We start from the raw sequence: 16,017 nt of genomic DNA, 5'->3' as shown, positions 1-16,017 counted from the left end.
ACTGTATGATTATTTTCATCCAAACCTGCCCATAAACTTGTTCCCAACTCATTTTAGAAACAACAACAAAAAAAACCCAACAAACCCAACCCTGCTTGTTCAAGGGGAGGTGATCATTGGACACGCAGTCACACTGCATGCCAAATGCAAGGGGAAACAGATGGAGGAAAATTAATCCTCATCACGATGCGTGATGTTCTGTAACATTTAACCTCTGACACAGAAACAGAACAATACTTTTTTAGCTTTTTCCCTTTAACTGTGGAGGCTGACTTAGAAGAGAGATCCTCTGTCATTCACAAGTCCAAAGAAGTGTACTTTGCATGAGTCTAAATGCTTTTTCACTCCACAGCTGGCTGCTCTGGGAAACACAAGTCACCCAGGCTCTCTCTGAGCAGAGCAAGACAGGACCTGCCAGGGAGCTACTCATGGCTTCAGGCATTGGACACAAAATCCAGTCACATAAATGTACTTATGGTGGAATTCGGTATGCTTCTGTAAGAAACCTGTCTTTCTAGAGCACTGAGCATGTTACATGAGCTTTTAAATACAGGTGCCTTTAACTCTTGCCCTTTCTCTCTCATAAAAATACACACTACTGTGCTCAGCTGCTCGACTGCTGAATTATGTTTATCATTTTTAATTGCTCTTTTCGGTGTCATTTCTGAACTGCCTCCTTTGTAAAGAGTCAAGACTTCAAAAAGTATCCAAACAGCTCAAGGAACCAATAGCACAGACTGATTTAACATCCCCTTCTCCCTCACACTGAGCTCGGCACTAAGACAACAGCAGTTGGCACCTGGATGCTGTACTGGCCAGTACAAAAGTATTACAGTTCAAAACAACTACATCAGAAAAAGAAATCATTCAAAGGTCGTAACAGGAGATCTCTGGACCACAATAAAGTGATCCACAACACTGATCAATGACAACAGCACAGATAAGTTTTTTGTTTTTTTAAAACACAGAACTACTTCAGTGCCTAACGCACAATTTCCATTTTACTGCACACTAAATTAAAATGCTCAGACCTCAGAAGGTGGCTGAGAAATCATATGCAGAACATTCAAATTTGCTCTTAGTGTATACAGCTACTTGTAGAAAAGTGTAATTTTCCCTTTGAAATTATTCACAAACTAGAAAGGTGAGGATGAGCTGATGTGAAAACCTTGAGAGCAAATCACTGGTAAAGCAGAAGGGAAATTGCACCCCAACCCCTCTTCCCCTCTGACTTTCTAAACATCCATGTTTTTTGTGAAAACATAAAAACAATCTCTGTGCTAATTCTCAACCCACCCAAGTACAAAGCTATGGCACGAAGCTTTTCACCTATTTCTTCAGCTTTTAATAGCAGAGAATTCACAGCTTAAGGACAAATATGTCCAAACAACATGCAGATGCTGCATGCTAGCAAAAGGTACTGATATTTAACCATCACTTCCACACAACCTCCTGAGTCCAGTTACATTATGAGGATAAGATGTATATTGTTATGGAACAAAACCAAACAACTGAGATCTCTGCTGCTGAAACGTGCACCAACACCTGCAGGAACATAATGAGAATTTTATAGCTCTGTAGTCAGCTTCTCCTGAACTCTTAATTACAACACCTAGATAGTTTTTAAGACCTTTACATTAATTTAATCAAAGCTGTACAAAATGATTTTCACATTCCAAAATACTCAGTGAAAACTGATCAAAAACTATTTCTCCCTTTAAAGCCGTGAAAGGGCTTGCCTGTCACACAAGTAAAAGTTGGGCTTCAATAGCTGCACAAATTTACATGCAACAATTACTGCTATACATTAACAGTGACACCTGTTGACCATCTCTTCACTGTAGTTAATTTTATTGAGTTAGTAAGTCTTTATGTACGGCCAAATGAACCTGGAACTTCTGGAATTACAGCCAATATCTGATCTTTTCCAATCAAGAATTTAGAGTGTATGTTTTTAAAATGCATTTATACACTTATGTACATATATATTTGTGACTGTATATATACATACAAACATAACATTGTTTTAAGTACTAGACTGCTCAAGTCTACCGAAAGACTTTCTCACCAGCCTCTGTGGTACACGGATCTCTGCCATGTCTGGCATTTCTGAGCTGCATAGAAGGGAACTGTCTATGGACTCGTAAACAAGCATAGAAAAGAAGAAAAAAGTCTTGGGTATTGAAATGACTTCAGCTACTGTCCAAGAAAAGAGGCCATGGGATCATCAGGTCTCTGACGTTTCATTCTATAGGCTTCCATTTCCTCTTCTGTTGGCTCCCTGGTCTCATACACGCTGTTGTATGGTCTCTTCCTCTCATCTAACTGCATAATTTCTTTAACTTGCAGGAGACGAGCCTCTTCTGCATTTAATGCCTGAAATGGAAGAAAAAAATGCAATGAAATTAAAAAAAAAAAAACCCAAGATTTTGCATCAAATCCTAGCATAACAAAGATAGAACAGGCAGAATGCTGAGATAAGCAATGCACACATGCCTAGCTGCCTACAGCACACCTTGTGTGCTGTTCAATGCACATTTTTTAGTCTTAACCACAAGACAACGGTAAGTTTGGAGTTTGCAAACAAGATACTCCTTTCCAATTGCCAAAATCAAGTATGAAACTCCTGGGTTCTACCTAAAGAGTAATCATGATCCTGGAAGGACAAAAACATGCCATCTTAGGGGGTTGATGTGTCTTTTTTCATTTAGGCTGTAATTTTTTAGATGAAAATATACCTTTTGAAATACAAGTTTTTCAGTTCCTCAAACAACTACTATTAGAAAAGCACAAAGTAGGGCGGACATGGCTCTGTGTTTGCACAGGGTCCATTCAGCAGTGGACAGGATAGCTCGTGAATGGATTTATTTTATTAGCTGTGAGTTGGTGCCTAACTATGGGATTAAAAAAATGCTACGTTGAGCTTTGACAGTGCTTTTTATCTCTGCATCTTTCCTTAATACTCAATACTCTGTGATGCCTTTTAGATATCTGCAACAGTAACAGGTGACCAGGAAGGAAGCATTCTGTACCTTCTAAACCAAGTCTTCCAGAGCTAGAGAAACAGGAAACAACAGCAGTGTGCTTTACAACATCTAACAGCATTTTAAATTTGCTTCAGCTCAAAATTAACATAAAAGAACTCTGTCCACAGAATTCTATTGCAGAACTATTACAGAATTTATAAACCTGATGTAAAATGCATTTGAAGCTGTTTTTGCCACAAAAAAATTGGGAGTGCTTTTGAATGTACCTTTTTAAGTTTTTCTTGCTTCTTTTTCTCTTCACCCTCACTGTCTGAATTTGAGCTCTTCTTGTGTTTCTTCTTTTTCTTCTCCTTCTGTTTTTCTTGGTGGATCTACAAGGTGAAAAAAATAGCAGCAGTTAAGATTCAGTAAACAGTTGTAATATTCAAACCATTAAATCCCAACTGTCTACTAATGCTACTGAGAGCTTAGTTTTTAATAGAGATGTCAATGACATAATTATGTTTGGTAACTTCCAGACTTACTAAAACAACTTAAATAATTTTGTAGTTGCACAAATGTTTGGGTTGCTTAAAGGGATAAAGAAAAATATCTCCCTCAGAAAGGGAAACAACCCACCTCCATCAGTGTTTTGGGTTTGGTCACATGCTCCTCCTCCCTGGGTTGCTCCTCTAGTAAGTTTGCTTCAGCATTCTGTACAGCAGGCAAGAGAAAGGATATCCATTTAGAAAGCATGTTTGAAAGCAGAAGGACAACTTAAAGCAAAATCATCTAAGGCTTACAGAGATTAATGCTTTCCAACTCTTCTCAAATAGTAAAAAAAAATAAATACATATATACTTACAGCAATTTCTTTCCCAGCTTCTCCTGTACAGTATGAGAACTTGACAAATGAGTGGCAGCACTTGTAACCCCACTTGCCTTCCTTCCAGTATGAACCCCAAATGCACTGCAGGAGAAGATGACAGAGCAGTCATAAGGACAGTCCCCTAATGAGGCAGGATACAATTTATGCCTGCCATTATTTCCTGATGAGTAACCTATTTAAACAGCCCAGAGGGGAGAAGCTATGAGAAATTAGCAATTTTACATTAGTCTTACAGGTATTATTTAACAATAAACAACAAAACAGGATGTGGCCAACTCATTCACATCAAAGGGAAACATAGTAACTTCCTTTTCAGTTTAAGATGGCCATCATAATTCTTTAAATTCACGCTGTGATAATGAGGTTGAAATTCCTTCTTTGCAGAAGGATAAATTTACATGCTGTTTTGATCATACTGTGCTGCATCTACCACATGTCACTCCCTTACAAAGGGAAGATTTTTTTTTCCCTTAAACTAGATACTTACTGTATGGTTGTTAATCTTCACATCTTCCTCATATTTAGAGCAAGCAATAGCTTTCTCTTGTCCTTTGATCACTGTTCCATGCCTAGAATACTCTACATAATCTTCTGTTTGAGCTAACAGCAACTCAGCTGGTGGGGCATCTAGATGTTCTTGTCCTCCATACTACAATGCAAGAAGAAATCATGTGAGTTCTGAAGAAAACCTATGCATATGGTTAACCATACATTTCAAGAATGCCACCTTTGGTGCCTTCTCTATCCACAGCACATAAATCCAGAAATACAACACTAAAGGCTATGAGAAATGCATTTCCTATGGCCACTGACTTTTCTTTTATTCCTGGAGGACTGCAGCAGCAGATATCCTTGTTAGTGATGTTTCGAAGCAGGAAAACTTTTCAGATCAAATCAAAGGCTGGAAAGTACACCTTTTCCCCCCCACTCCACACTTTCATGTCGGCAAGGTCAGAACCTACATGGATTACTGAGTTCTTGGTCAGTTGGCCAAAAATCCAATAGCAAAATATAAGAGATATATATTCATTAAGAAGACTTCACCTAAAACTAGATTCTGAAAACTCTGCTTTTCAAGAGAAGAAAAACTTAAAGGAAGCTTTGTGACACAGCTGCTGGGGTATTTTTACAAAGATGCCATTTTTAAAGCATATGGAATGTTTTTTTAACTAGTTGTATTATTTTTAAAACAAAATACCTAGAATTCATCACACACACTGGTGTCAGATTTTTCACTAGAGAAATTCTGACAGGTAAGGGAAGCTCCCACAGTAATCTAAAGAGATATCTGTAGATCTTTAAAGGTTCCTGTATTAAATAATGGTTCCAATAGATTAGTGTATATAAGTCTTTTAATTTACATACCATAAATGTCATTAGAATAGCTGCTGTGTTTTCACATAACATTATGTATTTGTTTCCTAAGACCCAGAATTCAAACTCAACAGAATTCTAACTAAATAAAACCATGTGTGTTTTACCTTCTCTAGAATGCTTTCTTTCTGCTGTGCCTTGAAGTCTTCTTTTTTCACTTTGAAGGATTTATAGAGCAGCTCTAGTTTTGTAGGGTCTGCTTGAAGATGAACTTCAGAGCCTTTGTCGTAAGCCTCCCAAGCAAACACTGTACACACAAGAGTCATCACTCAACATTTATTCTCAAACTAAGGTACTCATTCACATTTCCATCTTTAATTCTCCATCTAAAAGACTTTTCTTTTGCAGAAGAGCAGCATTAATATAGATCCGTTAAATCTATTCCCTAAAAACAAGCAACCAAGAAATAAAACCCAATACAAAAAGCCCAGCAAGTCACAGAAAAACAGAAACCACTCACACTGAGTCTGCGCCATTGAAATGGTATCTCCAGTGTAACGAACAAAGTTGTCACCTGCATAACCAACCCTGCAAAAAAAAAGAAATATTTTTAGTATGCAGCTAAGTGATTGTCTTTTAAAGGCAGTCATGCAACTCTAACAGGAAAATAAGCTTCTCTGTGCCCTGAGTTACAAGCATAGGGAGGGAGTGTGCAGCTCACTACATGAAATCGAGGCCTAGGCTCCCAGCAGTCATGGAAGCACTGGGCAGCATTTCAGAATATTCACTGCCTGCATTTATACGGGTACATCCTGCAACACTTCCTTGGAGCTCCACCTAAGACACCATGCATCATGCTTGGATCTGACTGCATGAATGGCAGGTAATATTCAAGCAGTGACTCTCAGCTTTTGTATTTATCAATCTTTCCTGCTCAGCTTCAGCATATTTCAGCAATTTAAAGCCTGGCAAAAGCTTTACTGCCCTTTGTTACCTTTTGCTCACCTCTTTGTAGAGGTTCACAAACCATAGCTGGAACATAGGTTGAAAAAAATCAAATTATGTTAACAAATTCAGTTTGCACCTCCCCACAGCCACCCTGAAAAGTTTCCAGTCTGCAATACTGCAGCAGGAACACAGATTCAATAAAGGTCAAATTATGACTGGGGAGAAGAGGAAGTACTTGCATCTGAAATAAAACTGACTAGCTTCACTCTATCTGGGGGCAAGGAGAGGTGCAGAGAGCATTATTTGCTGTCATTTAGCCACTGCCGTTGTATTTCAGGCAGCAAGCTAATCCAATTACTGTACCCTGAATAAGTGTTTCTACTTGCAATTTGTCTGCTCTGTATGTCCACAGCACACACAGGTCAAGGCAGGGTCACAGCTCAAGTGCTTGACCCAGGTTTTAGGCGAGACAGCATTACTTGCAACCAAGCCCTCCTACAGTATCCTTCAATCAAGTGACCTATCTAGACAACCATAAAACATTCAGACTTTTTCTGTGCAGGCTCTATGAATACATGGTGAGCTTTTGTTCCCCATTCTAGCAGTTAGGGAACACAGACGCTCCATGTTAGAGGTCTCCAGTGCTGAATGCCTCCCAAAAAACAAAGGAGGAAGTTTTAGATTCAGTTACTGAAATACTTTGCACAAGCATCATCATCACCACTGTTCATAAATACCACTTCTAGAGAGAAGTTCCTAGTTCTGTGTCAGTTTAGTAAATGACAGTTCATGCACCCGAGGATTAAAGACCAGTATCAATAAAATACTACTTGCATGTACTAAACCACGAAGGTAATAAATAGAAGAACTTTTGCATGTTTAATGTAAAGCATTATTGAAAGACTCCTCCTCCTACAACTGACTAGGGATTAATTAGTAACATCACATACAGATTCAAAATAAAATACAAAGCTATTAAAACTCATTTTCTCATTTTTAACGGAGTTTTGTTGGATGCACCTGCATGCCCATTTCAACTTACTCATCTGGATTCTTGCCTGTATTGGCATATGGATTCTCCCTCATTGCTCTCGTTTTGGGGTCATAATAAGCAGAGTTTGGATCTAAATTCCTCAGGTACTGGGGAAGAAAAGAGGATAAGTTATTTCATTAACATTTTTGATTTTCAAGGAACTAAAATTACTGCTGATGCCTCAGCTTAAGACATTTTAAAAGAACAGTAACCTTGAGAACGTCACAAAATAAGCTGGAAGTGAGCTGAGAACTGACCTCAACTTCCAAACACAGGGACTCACACTCAAACTCAGTGATAACGGAGCGTTCAACTTTTAATATTCACTAATATGAAGAAAAAAAGAAAACCTGTGAAGAATCCTTTACCCACTTTTGCAATATCTTCCCGAATACGTAAATTCCGAACTGTGATTCGTCTTTTAGAGTCAAAGTTCTGCCCAGGCATATCAATGTCATCTGCATATTTATCTTCATCTTCATCTTCACTGTTATGATCTCTTTCCTAAGAACAGAGATAGAGAACTTATTTAGAAGCAGTCATTCACTCTGGAGACAAGAATCTGACTTTAGTGGTTTCGTTACAAATGGGCTTAAGTGTGCAGATGGATCATGCAGCTACATTCATCGTTCCAGAAATACTCATCAAGGATTGCCACTTCCTCCAATTAAAAACTGCAACTGTGATGAATTGAAAAAGCTACCTTGGGCAAATCATACCATGCCTTAAGAAGCAGTTACTTGCTGACACCTTTAAGGTTTGGCAACACACAGGAGTTAAAAAAAAAAAAAAAAAGCACAAAACAAAGCAATTAATAACAAAAAACCCTTCATGAAAGAAAAACAGGCAGCCAGTGATTGAGCCCAACTCTGAAACCCTTATGCCACCCTTGTTTTGCTGTTTCACTAACTACAGGTCCTTTATTTCTGCCCATGATGTGATGCAGTGGGTATTCATCTTACTGTCTGTGAATTTGGTTCCTCTTCTCCCCACTGGTGTCTTGGGGAGTTCTGCAGCAAACAAAGAGCACATCAGCAGAGAAGATAAGATAGGGCAGAGAGGAAAGGCAGCGGGCAGATCAAGACCAATCAAAGCAGGACTTTGATGCTGGATACAAAAATACAATGCACTTGTGGCACAAAACACACAGATCACTGAATGCTGAGTATCCTAGGAAAGAGCTGTAACACAGCTCATCACTGAATTACCAACCAAATTTCTAGGATTTGCCGTTCTTGCAAAGGCTCAGTACTGTCACTGTTACCTAAAGCCTGCTACACCTTCAGAGTAGAACAGATTGGAATATTTCACACCGTGCAAATAAATCCAAGATTAAATTCTGAAAGCTTTAAAAAATATATATTAAGAAGCTAGGTATGCATATTTAATTAGCACTGACAAGAAGACTGAGCTTGAATCAGAAGACTGAATTCAATCTGGAGAAACAAAACCTGATTTTTTAATTCACCTGCTTAGCCTTTCACTTTAAATGTTATTCTGCAGTGAATACACACATTAAAAAAAAATAACAGAAGCTTTATCTGGAAGGTCAGAACTCTATTTTATGCTGGGTCAGAGATTCGGTTCACTCTGCCACCTGGTGACAGAATGCAGGGTGGCAACCTCTGGAAAATGGATTCTGATTGTACATCATTATTGCTCAATGCCTTCTGTCTTAAAATACCAATTCAAACACTCTTTTGACCAGAAACAATCCCTATGTTGTCTCTGTGTTAGAAACCTGTTGTCAAAACTCAGAAATTGAGCTTAGAAAAAACCATGCTGTTAAAATCAGAACTTGATATCAAATATTATCCAAAGCATTGCCTATAATCTAAGAAGAACTGAAGTGGAAGATGCAAACTTCACAGAGTTACAATCCAGAGGGAAATATCTGTGCTCAGCCTTCACATAATCAAAGACACTGCAAACAGCCATAGCAATGACTGAAGAAGAAACAAGCCTGGTTCCAGGATAAAGATATCTTCCTATTCCCATTTATACCGACCATAATAAAACAATCCACGCAACAATCACTACTTCAGTATTAGACAAAACAAACCTTTAAATTAAAAAAAAAAACCAGACAAAAAAAATGCATCTCAGGGTATGAGCAGAATGACTGTATGGCAGATGAGCTTTCTGATCTAAAATACCACATTGTTAATTTTACAAGGTTAATAATCAGAAGGAAGTTTTGTCCAGAAGCGAAATACAAAGTCACACATCTGAAAGAAGGTACTCTGAATTCTTGTACAACACACAACCACCTGGGGCTACAAAGAACTTTAATATTTTGCAGGCTATAAAAAGCAACAGGAAACTGTGTATAGAGAATTAAACGCATCAGAGAGCAGAAATAACCTGCTGGGTTTTTATTCAGCCTAAGCAAAAATAAATCAAGAGCTTAATGCACTTACCACTTGTTCCAGCTTTCCTGATGCTAACTCCTCCTGAAGCTTCTGGGCTTTCAGCGTGCGCTTGGCCTGCATATCATGCAAATGCATTTGTTTTAATATTTCCTTTTCATAACAAGCACATAGTGATGTCATAAGCATTTATTGTAACAGATTTTAAATGGCAGTGATCACAAGAAAATCAGCTTCCAGTTCTACTTGTAAAAAAAAAAAATCAGTAGCCTAAAGTTTATGTCATCTATGCTTAAGACTCATCACAGCTTTTAGAGCCCCAAGGAAACTACATGTAACTCACCATTTTGCTGTTTTATGGTATACTGTTAAATAAGCAATTTTACTATAGCTCATGCAGCTGTACCGTTGCTTTGTGTGAACTAATTAAAGAAATACAGCTTATTTTAGTTCAACAGTGTTTGAGAACAAATGTGTTTTACCATAGTGCCCTCTTCATGTAGTCAGGAATTTCAGTAGTTAAGGTAGTTCACTGAGATAGTGCAAGCATTTACAACTCATACAAGAATCATGACATTTTAGCAATCAAAGTGATATTTTAGAGCAGCACAAAGTAAGCTTTTATGTGCATGACATCACAGAACCACAGAGACACACATGAACAACCACTGTTCCACAATAGTAACAAGAAGGACTCCAGATAGTAAGCATTGCTTAGAAATTCCATTTTTGCCTACAAATTAATCTGCACTTTGGTCAGCTCATTATAGGGTTTGTCTAGTTAATGCAAGCAATTAGGAGAGACACATAGCAGACCCCCACTCAGATCTGAATTCCTCTATTTCTAGTGAATCTGCTAACACAACACGCACCCAGTTTTTCCATTACTGATACGGCACAAGGTCTAATGTTAAAAGTGTGCAAAACAAACACCCCTCACAGTAACCCAAACACTACATCTTTCCCCACTGAACTGCAACGCCTACGTACCAAGTCAACCTTGGCATATTCCTCCACAATCTTCATGTGCTCTTCTGGGTTATAACCATTCCAGCGATCTCGCTTTCCATCGTAATCAAACATCAGCTGAGGCTGCACGTGTTCATCTGGTGCAATATTCATGCCTGTGTACTTTGCTCCAACTTTCCTGGGTCTCTGGATGTAAAAAACATACAAAAGGGTTGGATCAATTGATCCAATTGAAACATGCCCTGCGACACCACTCTTTAAAAACGTTAATGTAAAAACGTTAAGATGGCCACACCAGCACTGGAACTGAAGTACACTAACATAAGGAACTAAATGTCAAACACTTCCAACTTTTATTACAGTGTTTCTTGCAAGCAGAATTAAATGGTGATTATTTTTTTCTTTGTTTTTCCTCTTTATTTTCCCCACAGAACAGCTGCTTTAGATAATTTCAAACAGCATTACAGCACCTGTAATCTTTTCCAAAGTAACTGCTATTTTACCTATAGCAAGGCATTTTTCACTGCAGTCACATTCACTTTTGAACCATTAAAATATCAACAGCGTCAAGCTCACCTCCATGCAGTCCTTCTTTTTGTGTGTCAGTGCACCACAGTTCTCACAAGCTCCCTTGCGGTATCTGGTAGCTATAGAGTGCTAAGCAGCAAAAGAAGACAGCATTAAACAAAGCTGTGCTAAGATTCATACAGATGAATCCACCAATGGATTTATTTATTTTCTAACACAACCAAAGCACGCATGCTCCAAACTCAAAAGGCCATTTTGATGACAACCAAACACTGGGTAATGCTTGCTGAGTACAAATTTCCAGTTCCTGTCACCCTCCACAACACATAACCATAACATGCAGGGTGTCAATACCTGTTACTGCACAGGAATAAACCACAGCTCTGTTTCAGGACAAAGGCAGCCCCATACCTCTTTCACTCCCCGTTTGTACCAGTCTCCCGAGGAGCTGTACTGCTTCTGCTTCTCTGGCTGAGGCCTCTGATGCTTCAGCGTTGGTCTTTTGGAAGGATCGATGTACCACGGGACTGAAGATATGTACTGAGGGATGTGAGGATTGATATCTCTGTGAAAGGCGTTACGAAATTAACACGTGACACAGGAAAAAAAACCCACCACATTCAGTTAACAAACAGCTCTTACGTTAAACTCTGTCACCAGGTGAACCTATTTTACCAACAGAACTGTTAACTTCTGATGAATCTGCTTTACGAACTCACTTTCCTTCCTCATCCACTTCCGCAGGCGCGTTCCCCAGTTTCCTCTGCTCCTCCAATTCCTTCTTTTTCCTCCAGTCCTCCCTCGTCATCTTCTTCGGCTCCTCCATGCTCACGTCGCCCGGCCCTCCCGAAGGAGCTGCGTTTACCGCTGTCCCAGACGCCATTTTACTTCCCCCTGTAACACTAAAGAACCACACGCGTTCAAACCCGGCCGGATCCCGCGAGGTTCTCCTCAGGCACCCCTCATAACCGCCCAGCCGCCCGCGACCCGGCGCCCACCCCTCACCTCCGTCGCCTGTTTACCAGCTAGGCCGCGCCGCCGCCCCACAATGCACCGCGGCCGGGAGCCCCGCCCCTTAAAGGCGCCGCGTCCCCCGAGGAGCCGTCACGCAGTCACCACGGCAACGAGGCACCGGAACCCGGCAGTCCCGCCGTCGCCCCGACGCCGCTGAGCCAATCGGATGCCTGAGCGTTAGTCGAAACAGCCAATGGGAGGAGCGGAAGGGCTGTAGGGGCCGGTGGCGGCAGGGCGCTGTTTGTACTTTTCTCTGTCCGCACTCTGAGCCGCTCCCGCCCGCTCCGCGCTGTCCTCTCTCTCCTGTTCCCGTCCGGTTCTCACCGCAGGTAAGTGTGCGGCTTCGCGCAGGGAGTTCTTTCTTGGCTGCGAGCGATCCTTCTGCCCTGGGGGAAGAGGCCCCCTGTGACCGCTGGCTGCTCGCGTTGCGAGTCGGATCGCCAGCCCAGGCTTCCTGCTGTGAGCAGCACTGAGCGCTGGAGAGAAGTGAAGCAGCAAACGCGCAGGATTGCGGTGAGACCTTGAGTCTTTCTCAAACCCACGTGAGCTCCATGGGTCCGGGTATCGATGTATCCAGGGCCGATAGTCTGTAGCTAAACTGCTGTGGCACGAAGTACGGCTTGCTGCATTCTCTTCACGTGCCAGCACGTGGCAACTGTCATCAGAGAGTCAAAGAACGCCTTAGGTCAGAAGGGACCTCAAGGATCATCAAGTTCCAACCCCCCCCCCCTTCCCCACCCTATCCCCCCACTGCTGCACGCAGGGCCGCCAGCCTCCATATACAATACTACACCAGGTTGCCCCGTCCAAAGTGGCACCATTCCTAGCGTACTTCAAACACTTGCTGTTTCTGTTAGCAAGAACTGCCTAGATCTTCTGTATGCCTTTCCAGGGTGGTCTCATCAGCCCAGAGATGTCAACACTGATCTTTGTGGATAAGGAGAATGGTGAAGTTGGTGCAACTAAGAACCAGTTGAGGCGCCCTTCAGTATCATGTGGGTATATGCTCCATGGAGGCAGTGTGGGATGGAGTACAGTGCATGTCCTGGATTTTGTTAATCACTGTTTTGAACAGAAATAACAGGTTAAGTTGATAAATAATAAAACTAAGTTTATCAACTATTATAAATGTGGAAATCGCCTGTCTTTTGTCACAGACAGGATTTACACTTTTGAGTTACAAGCGGAGAACAACAAGTAGCTTTCTAGCACACGCACTTCATTAGAAGCAAGCTTTAGCATTAACATGGTTCTAAAGTTTGCCTTCCCTTCCTGTCTGCAGCAAAAGTCTTATCAGAAAGAACACAAGTCAATACTCCACTTCCAAAAAAACCAATCAGAACTCCAGCCACATCCCACTCTGTCAGAAAAGCTCTTGGAAACGTGAACAGAACTGTAGGAGTTACAAGCAAGAAGGAACAGAGAGATAAAAATCAGCCTTGCAGTGCAAAGAAAGTGAGTACAACCCTTCTGTAATGGATTGGTATCAGAAGAATGCATGATGTGCCTACAACAGCTTAGGGAACACACAAGGGTGAAGAAGTGGCTCTAGACAAAATATTGGCTGGGCTATTGACTTGTTCATATTCTGTTCAGTGGGTGTTTATTGTTATGAGCCTAAATATCTTACTGCAGAGATTAGTTGCCACTGTGTATCACCATACAAGCTCAGCTGAAGCATTTCCCCTTTTGCAGCTTATTTGTATCAAGGGTGTTAGAATTCAGACAGTATGGCAATGGAATTCAGAGCCTGTGTGGCAAGTGCTCATGTCTTTTCTATGCTATACAGGTTTACAGACACAAAAAGGGTACTACACTGAGAAAACATGGTAGCACAAATAATGTGACTTCTTCATTTTAAGGTTGCTGAAAAAGCTGTTGGATTAGAAAGCTGGGATGCAGTGGGTGACGAAGCTTACCCAGAAATAGAAAACATGTTTCCATTTGATCCTCTAGGTAAGAGCTCTTGGGGTAGTTATTAAAACCAAATTAAGTGTTGATGCTGTAAGACTTTCACTGAGCTGTTGTGGTAATTAAGCTGGTATTACATTTCTGCAGAGTCCTTTCTTAAACATAAGGGCATTCAATATTTTTGAAGCATCACCTTGTTCTTGTTTGACTGTTGTAAACACACATACTGCTTGATACAGTTTACATAGCATAGGGATTAGAAAAATTCCTTACAGCTCTTGCTTCATAATGACTGTTACGTAGATTTCAGATAAGCGTTAGCATACAAAATTTCATGGACACTGATAAGTAACTGACAATAAGCACTCCATAAGAAGGAACTATTGGATTGAATTGTCCTGGAACTACTCCTGTTTCACTTAATCAAAGACAACTTGCAGCTCCTCATGCTATTGTGTGCTGTTACTGAGCTACAGCATGTCTTTCCTAAACAGACTTCGAGAGTTTTGAAGTTCCTGAAGAGCACAGATTAAGCAATATCAAGCTGTATGGTGTTCCTCTCATGATACACACAAGTACTTGTGACAAGCCTGTGAACATAACTTGTTCACCTGTGAAGCTTGAAAAGATGCCTTGGGAGTCTGGTAAGTGGAAAACTACCCTGAGTTCCAGTGCATACAGTGCTCATTAAGGAAGCAAGTTGGCTGCAGTAGTGAACAGCTATTGCTCCTGTAAGTACAACAGCAGGACGTTTGTCTCAAAGAGCTTTCAGTATACAACAGAGCTGAATTTAACTGGTCAGCTCTACTGGCATAGGTAGTGGTCTCAAAGCTGCTCTGCCATGTAACTTTCTGTGATGTATTGCTAACTCATTTGTTAGGAGGAATTAGTTTATACAGGCTAACAATACTTGATGTAGCCATTCAAGAGGCTTTTGCTAATCCACCAGCAGCTAGCTTGAGTGTAAACTTCTGGATTTTATGAGTAACTAATCTGCTCTCTCTCTAACTTTCAGACTTGCTACAACCACCTACTGACTTTATTTCTACGCTGGATGACATCATCGATATGCCACCTATGAACTATGACTTTTAAAAGTATACTTTGAAGTCTCTATTGAATTTCCTGTTTATAATAAAGGTTAGTTTAACTTGTGAAATAACACTTGCTTGCTTTTTTCTTTCAGTAGAGTTAATATGCTGCGTGCCCAAGATGTAGGCATTTTACTATCTGACAGGCTATTGAAACTAAGCTTAGTCTTGCTTAAGAGCTCATCTATAATTCAGCGTTCTGAACTATATCCAGATGTTAGTATATGAATCTTCAAGTCACAAGTACAGATTCAATTTCTTCTTCTCATCACTGTTGTTGTTCCAGTTCCTTTCTGTAATCTCATAAGACAAGTCAGGTTTAGAGGTGGCATGATTCATAGTTGCCTGCTATACCACAGTGGATAAAACTTGGTTTGGGGTGTTTAATGAAGGCTGGAATATGGGGCCCCTCACTACAAGGCACATCCTGGAACACGTTCAGAGAAGGGCAATGAAGCTGTGAGGGGTTTGGAGCACAAGTTGTAAGAGGAGCAGCCGAGGGAGCTGGGATTGTTCTGTCTGGAAAAGAGGAAGCTCAGGGGTGACCTAACCACTCTCCACAACCACCTGAAAGGAGGTCAGTGAAGTGGGGGTCAACCTCTGCTCCCACATAGCTACTAATAGGATGAGAGGAAACAGCCTCAGGTTGCTTCACAGGAGGTTCAGGTGGGAAATTAGTGAATATTTCTCCAAGAGAGTGGTCAGGTGCTGAAAGGGTCTGCCTGGGGAGGTGGAGGAGTCACTGTCCCTAGAAACATACAAGAAACAGATAGATACTGTAATGAGAGATGTGGTTTAGTGGGAATTACTGGTGATAGGTGGATGGGATATCAAGGTCTTTTCATAGTGATTCTATGATGAAAATATGCTATTCCATCTTCCTGCAAGTCTTATGATGCTTGTACATGTGTAGTAGTTACGTATAGTTACTACTATAAACATCTGGTTTTTTTTTTCCAGAAAAAGTAGTATTTACTTGCTGTTG

At 40.7% G+C, this 16,017-nt stretch overlaps 2 protein-coding genes across 4 annotated transcripts; one reads left to right on the top strand and one right to left on the bottom strand.

Moving 5' to 3' along the window:
* Positions 1–1,949: 1,949 nt before the first annotated feature.
* SLU7 (SLU7 homolog, splicing factor) lies at positions 1,950–12,153 on the bottom strand. 3 transcript variants are annotated; one of them, XM_048960687.1, is made up of 16 exons: positions 12,039–12,153; positions 11,736–11,918; positions 11,428–11,581; positions 11,065–11,145; positions 10,510–10,674; positions 9,571–9,636; positions 8,113–8,160; positions 7,523–7,654; positions 7,160–7,257; positions 5,690–5,757; positions 5,337–5,476; positions 4,343–4,504; positions 3,832–3,936; positions 3,606–3,680; positions 3,254–3,358; positions 1,950–2,376 (listed from the first exon to the last, which is right to left on the bottom strand). In XM_048960687.1, exons 2-16 carry the CDS (start codon positions 11,897–11,899, stop codon positions 2,197–2,199), a joined length of 1,743 nt encoding a protein of 580 aa, XP_048816644.1. In that variant the 5' UTR covers positions 11,900–11,918; positions 12,039–12,153; the 3' UTR covers positions 1,950–2,196. The 3 variants fall into 3 exon arrangements, with proteins under 3 accessions (XP_048816644.1, XP_048816643.1, XP_048816645.1); XM_048960686.1 differs by having other exon boundaries at positions 12,022–12,126; XM_048960688.1 differs by lacking the exon at positions 8,113–8,160 and having other exon boundaries at positions 12,022–12,126.
* Positions 12,154–12,928: 775 nt separating this feature from the next.
* On the top strand, positions 12,929–15,103 carry PTTG1 (PTTG1 regulator of sister chromatid separation, securin). The gene is made up of 5 exons (XM_048960689.1): positions 12,929–13,025; positions 13,313–13,485; positions 13,893–13,986; positions 14,436–14,585; positions 14,957–15,103. The coding sequence occupies exons 1-5, from the start codon at positions 12,944–12,946 to the stop codon at positions 15,034–15,036; spliced, it is 579 nt and encodes a 192-aa protein (XP_048816646.1). The 5' UTR covers positions 12,929–12,943; the 3' UTR covers positions 15,037–15,103.
* The last annotated feature ends 914 nt before the right edge of the window (positions 15,104–16,017 follow it).

Source organism: Lagopus muta, chromosome 14 (genome assembly GCF_023343835.1).
Source record: "Lagopus muta isolate bLagMut1 chromosome 14, bLagMut1 primary, whole genome shotgun sequence".
Classification (NCBI taxonomy): domain Eukaryota; kingdom Metazoa; phylum Chordata; class Aves; order Galliformes; family Phasianidae; genus Lagopus; species Lagopus muta.
Note: the sequence above shows the minus strand (reverse complement) of the source record. Positions and strands in the feature narration are given on the sequence as shown.

What these genes read in the sequence shown, in the direction of transcription:
- SLU7 (XM_048960687.1), bottom strand. Translation starts at nt 11,899, where the DNA reads ATGGCGTCTGGGACAGCGGTAAACGCAGCTCCTTCGGGAGGGCCGGGC. An exon ending in GAAGTGGATGAGGAAGGAAA is followed by an intron (nt 11,582 to 11,735) that starts GTGAGTTCGTAA and finishes CGCCTTTCACAG; the next exon opens with AGATATCAATCCTCACATCC. An exon ending in ACAAACGGGGAGTGAAAGAG is followed by an intron (nt 11,146 to 11,427) that starts GTATGGGGCTGC and finishes TTTGCTGCTTAG; the next exon opens with CACTCTATAGCTACCAGATA.
- PTTG1 (XM_048960689.1), top strand. Translation starts at nt 12,944, where the DNA reads ATGTCAACACTGATCTTTGTGGATAAGGAGAATGGTGAAGTTGGTGCA. An exon ending in GAGGCGCCCTTCAGTATCAT is followed by an intron (nt 13,026 to 13,312) that starts GTGGGTATATGC and finishes TCCTGTCTGCAG; the next exon opens with CAAAAGTCTTATCAGAAAGA. An exon ending in AGCCTTGCAGTGCAAAGAAA is followed by an intron (nt 13,486 to 13,892) that starts GTGAGTACAACC and finishes CTTCATTTTAAG; the next exon opens with GTTGCTGAAAAAGCTGTTGG.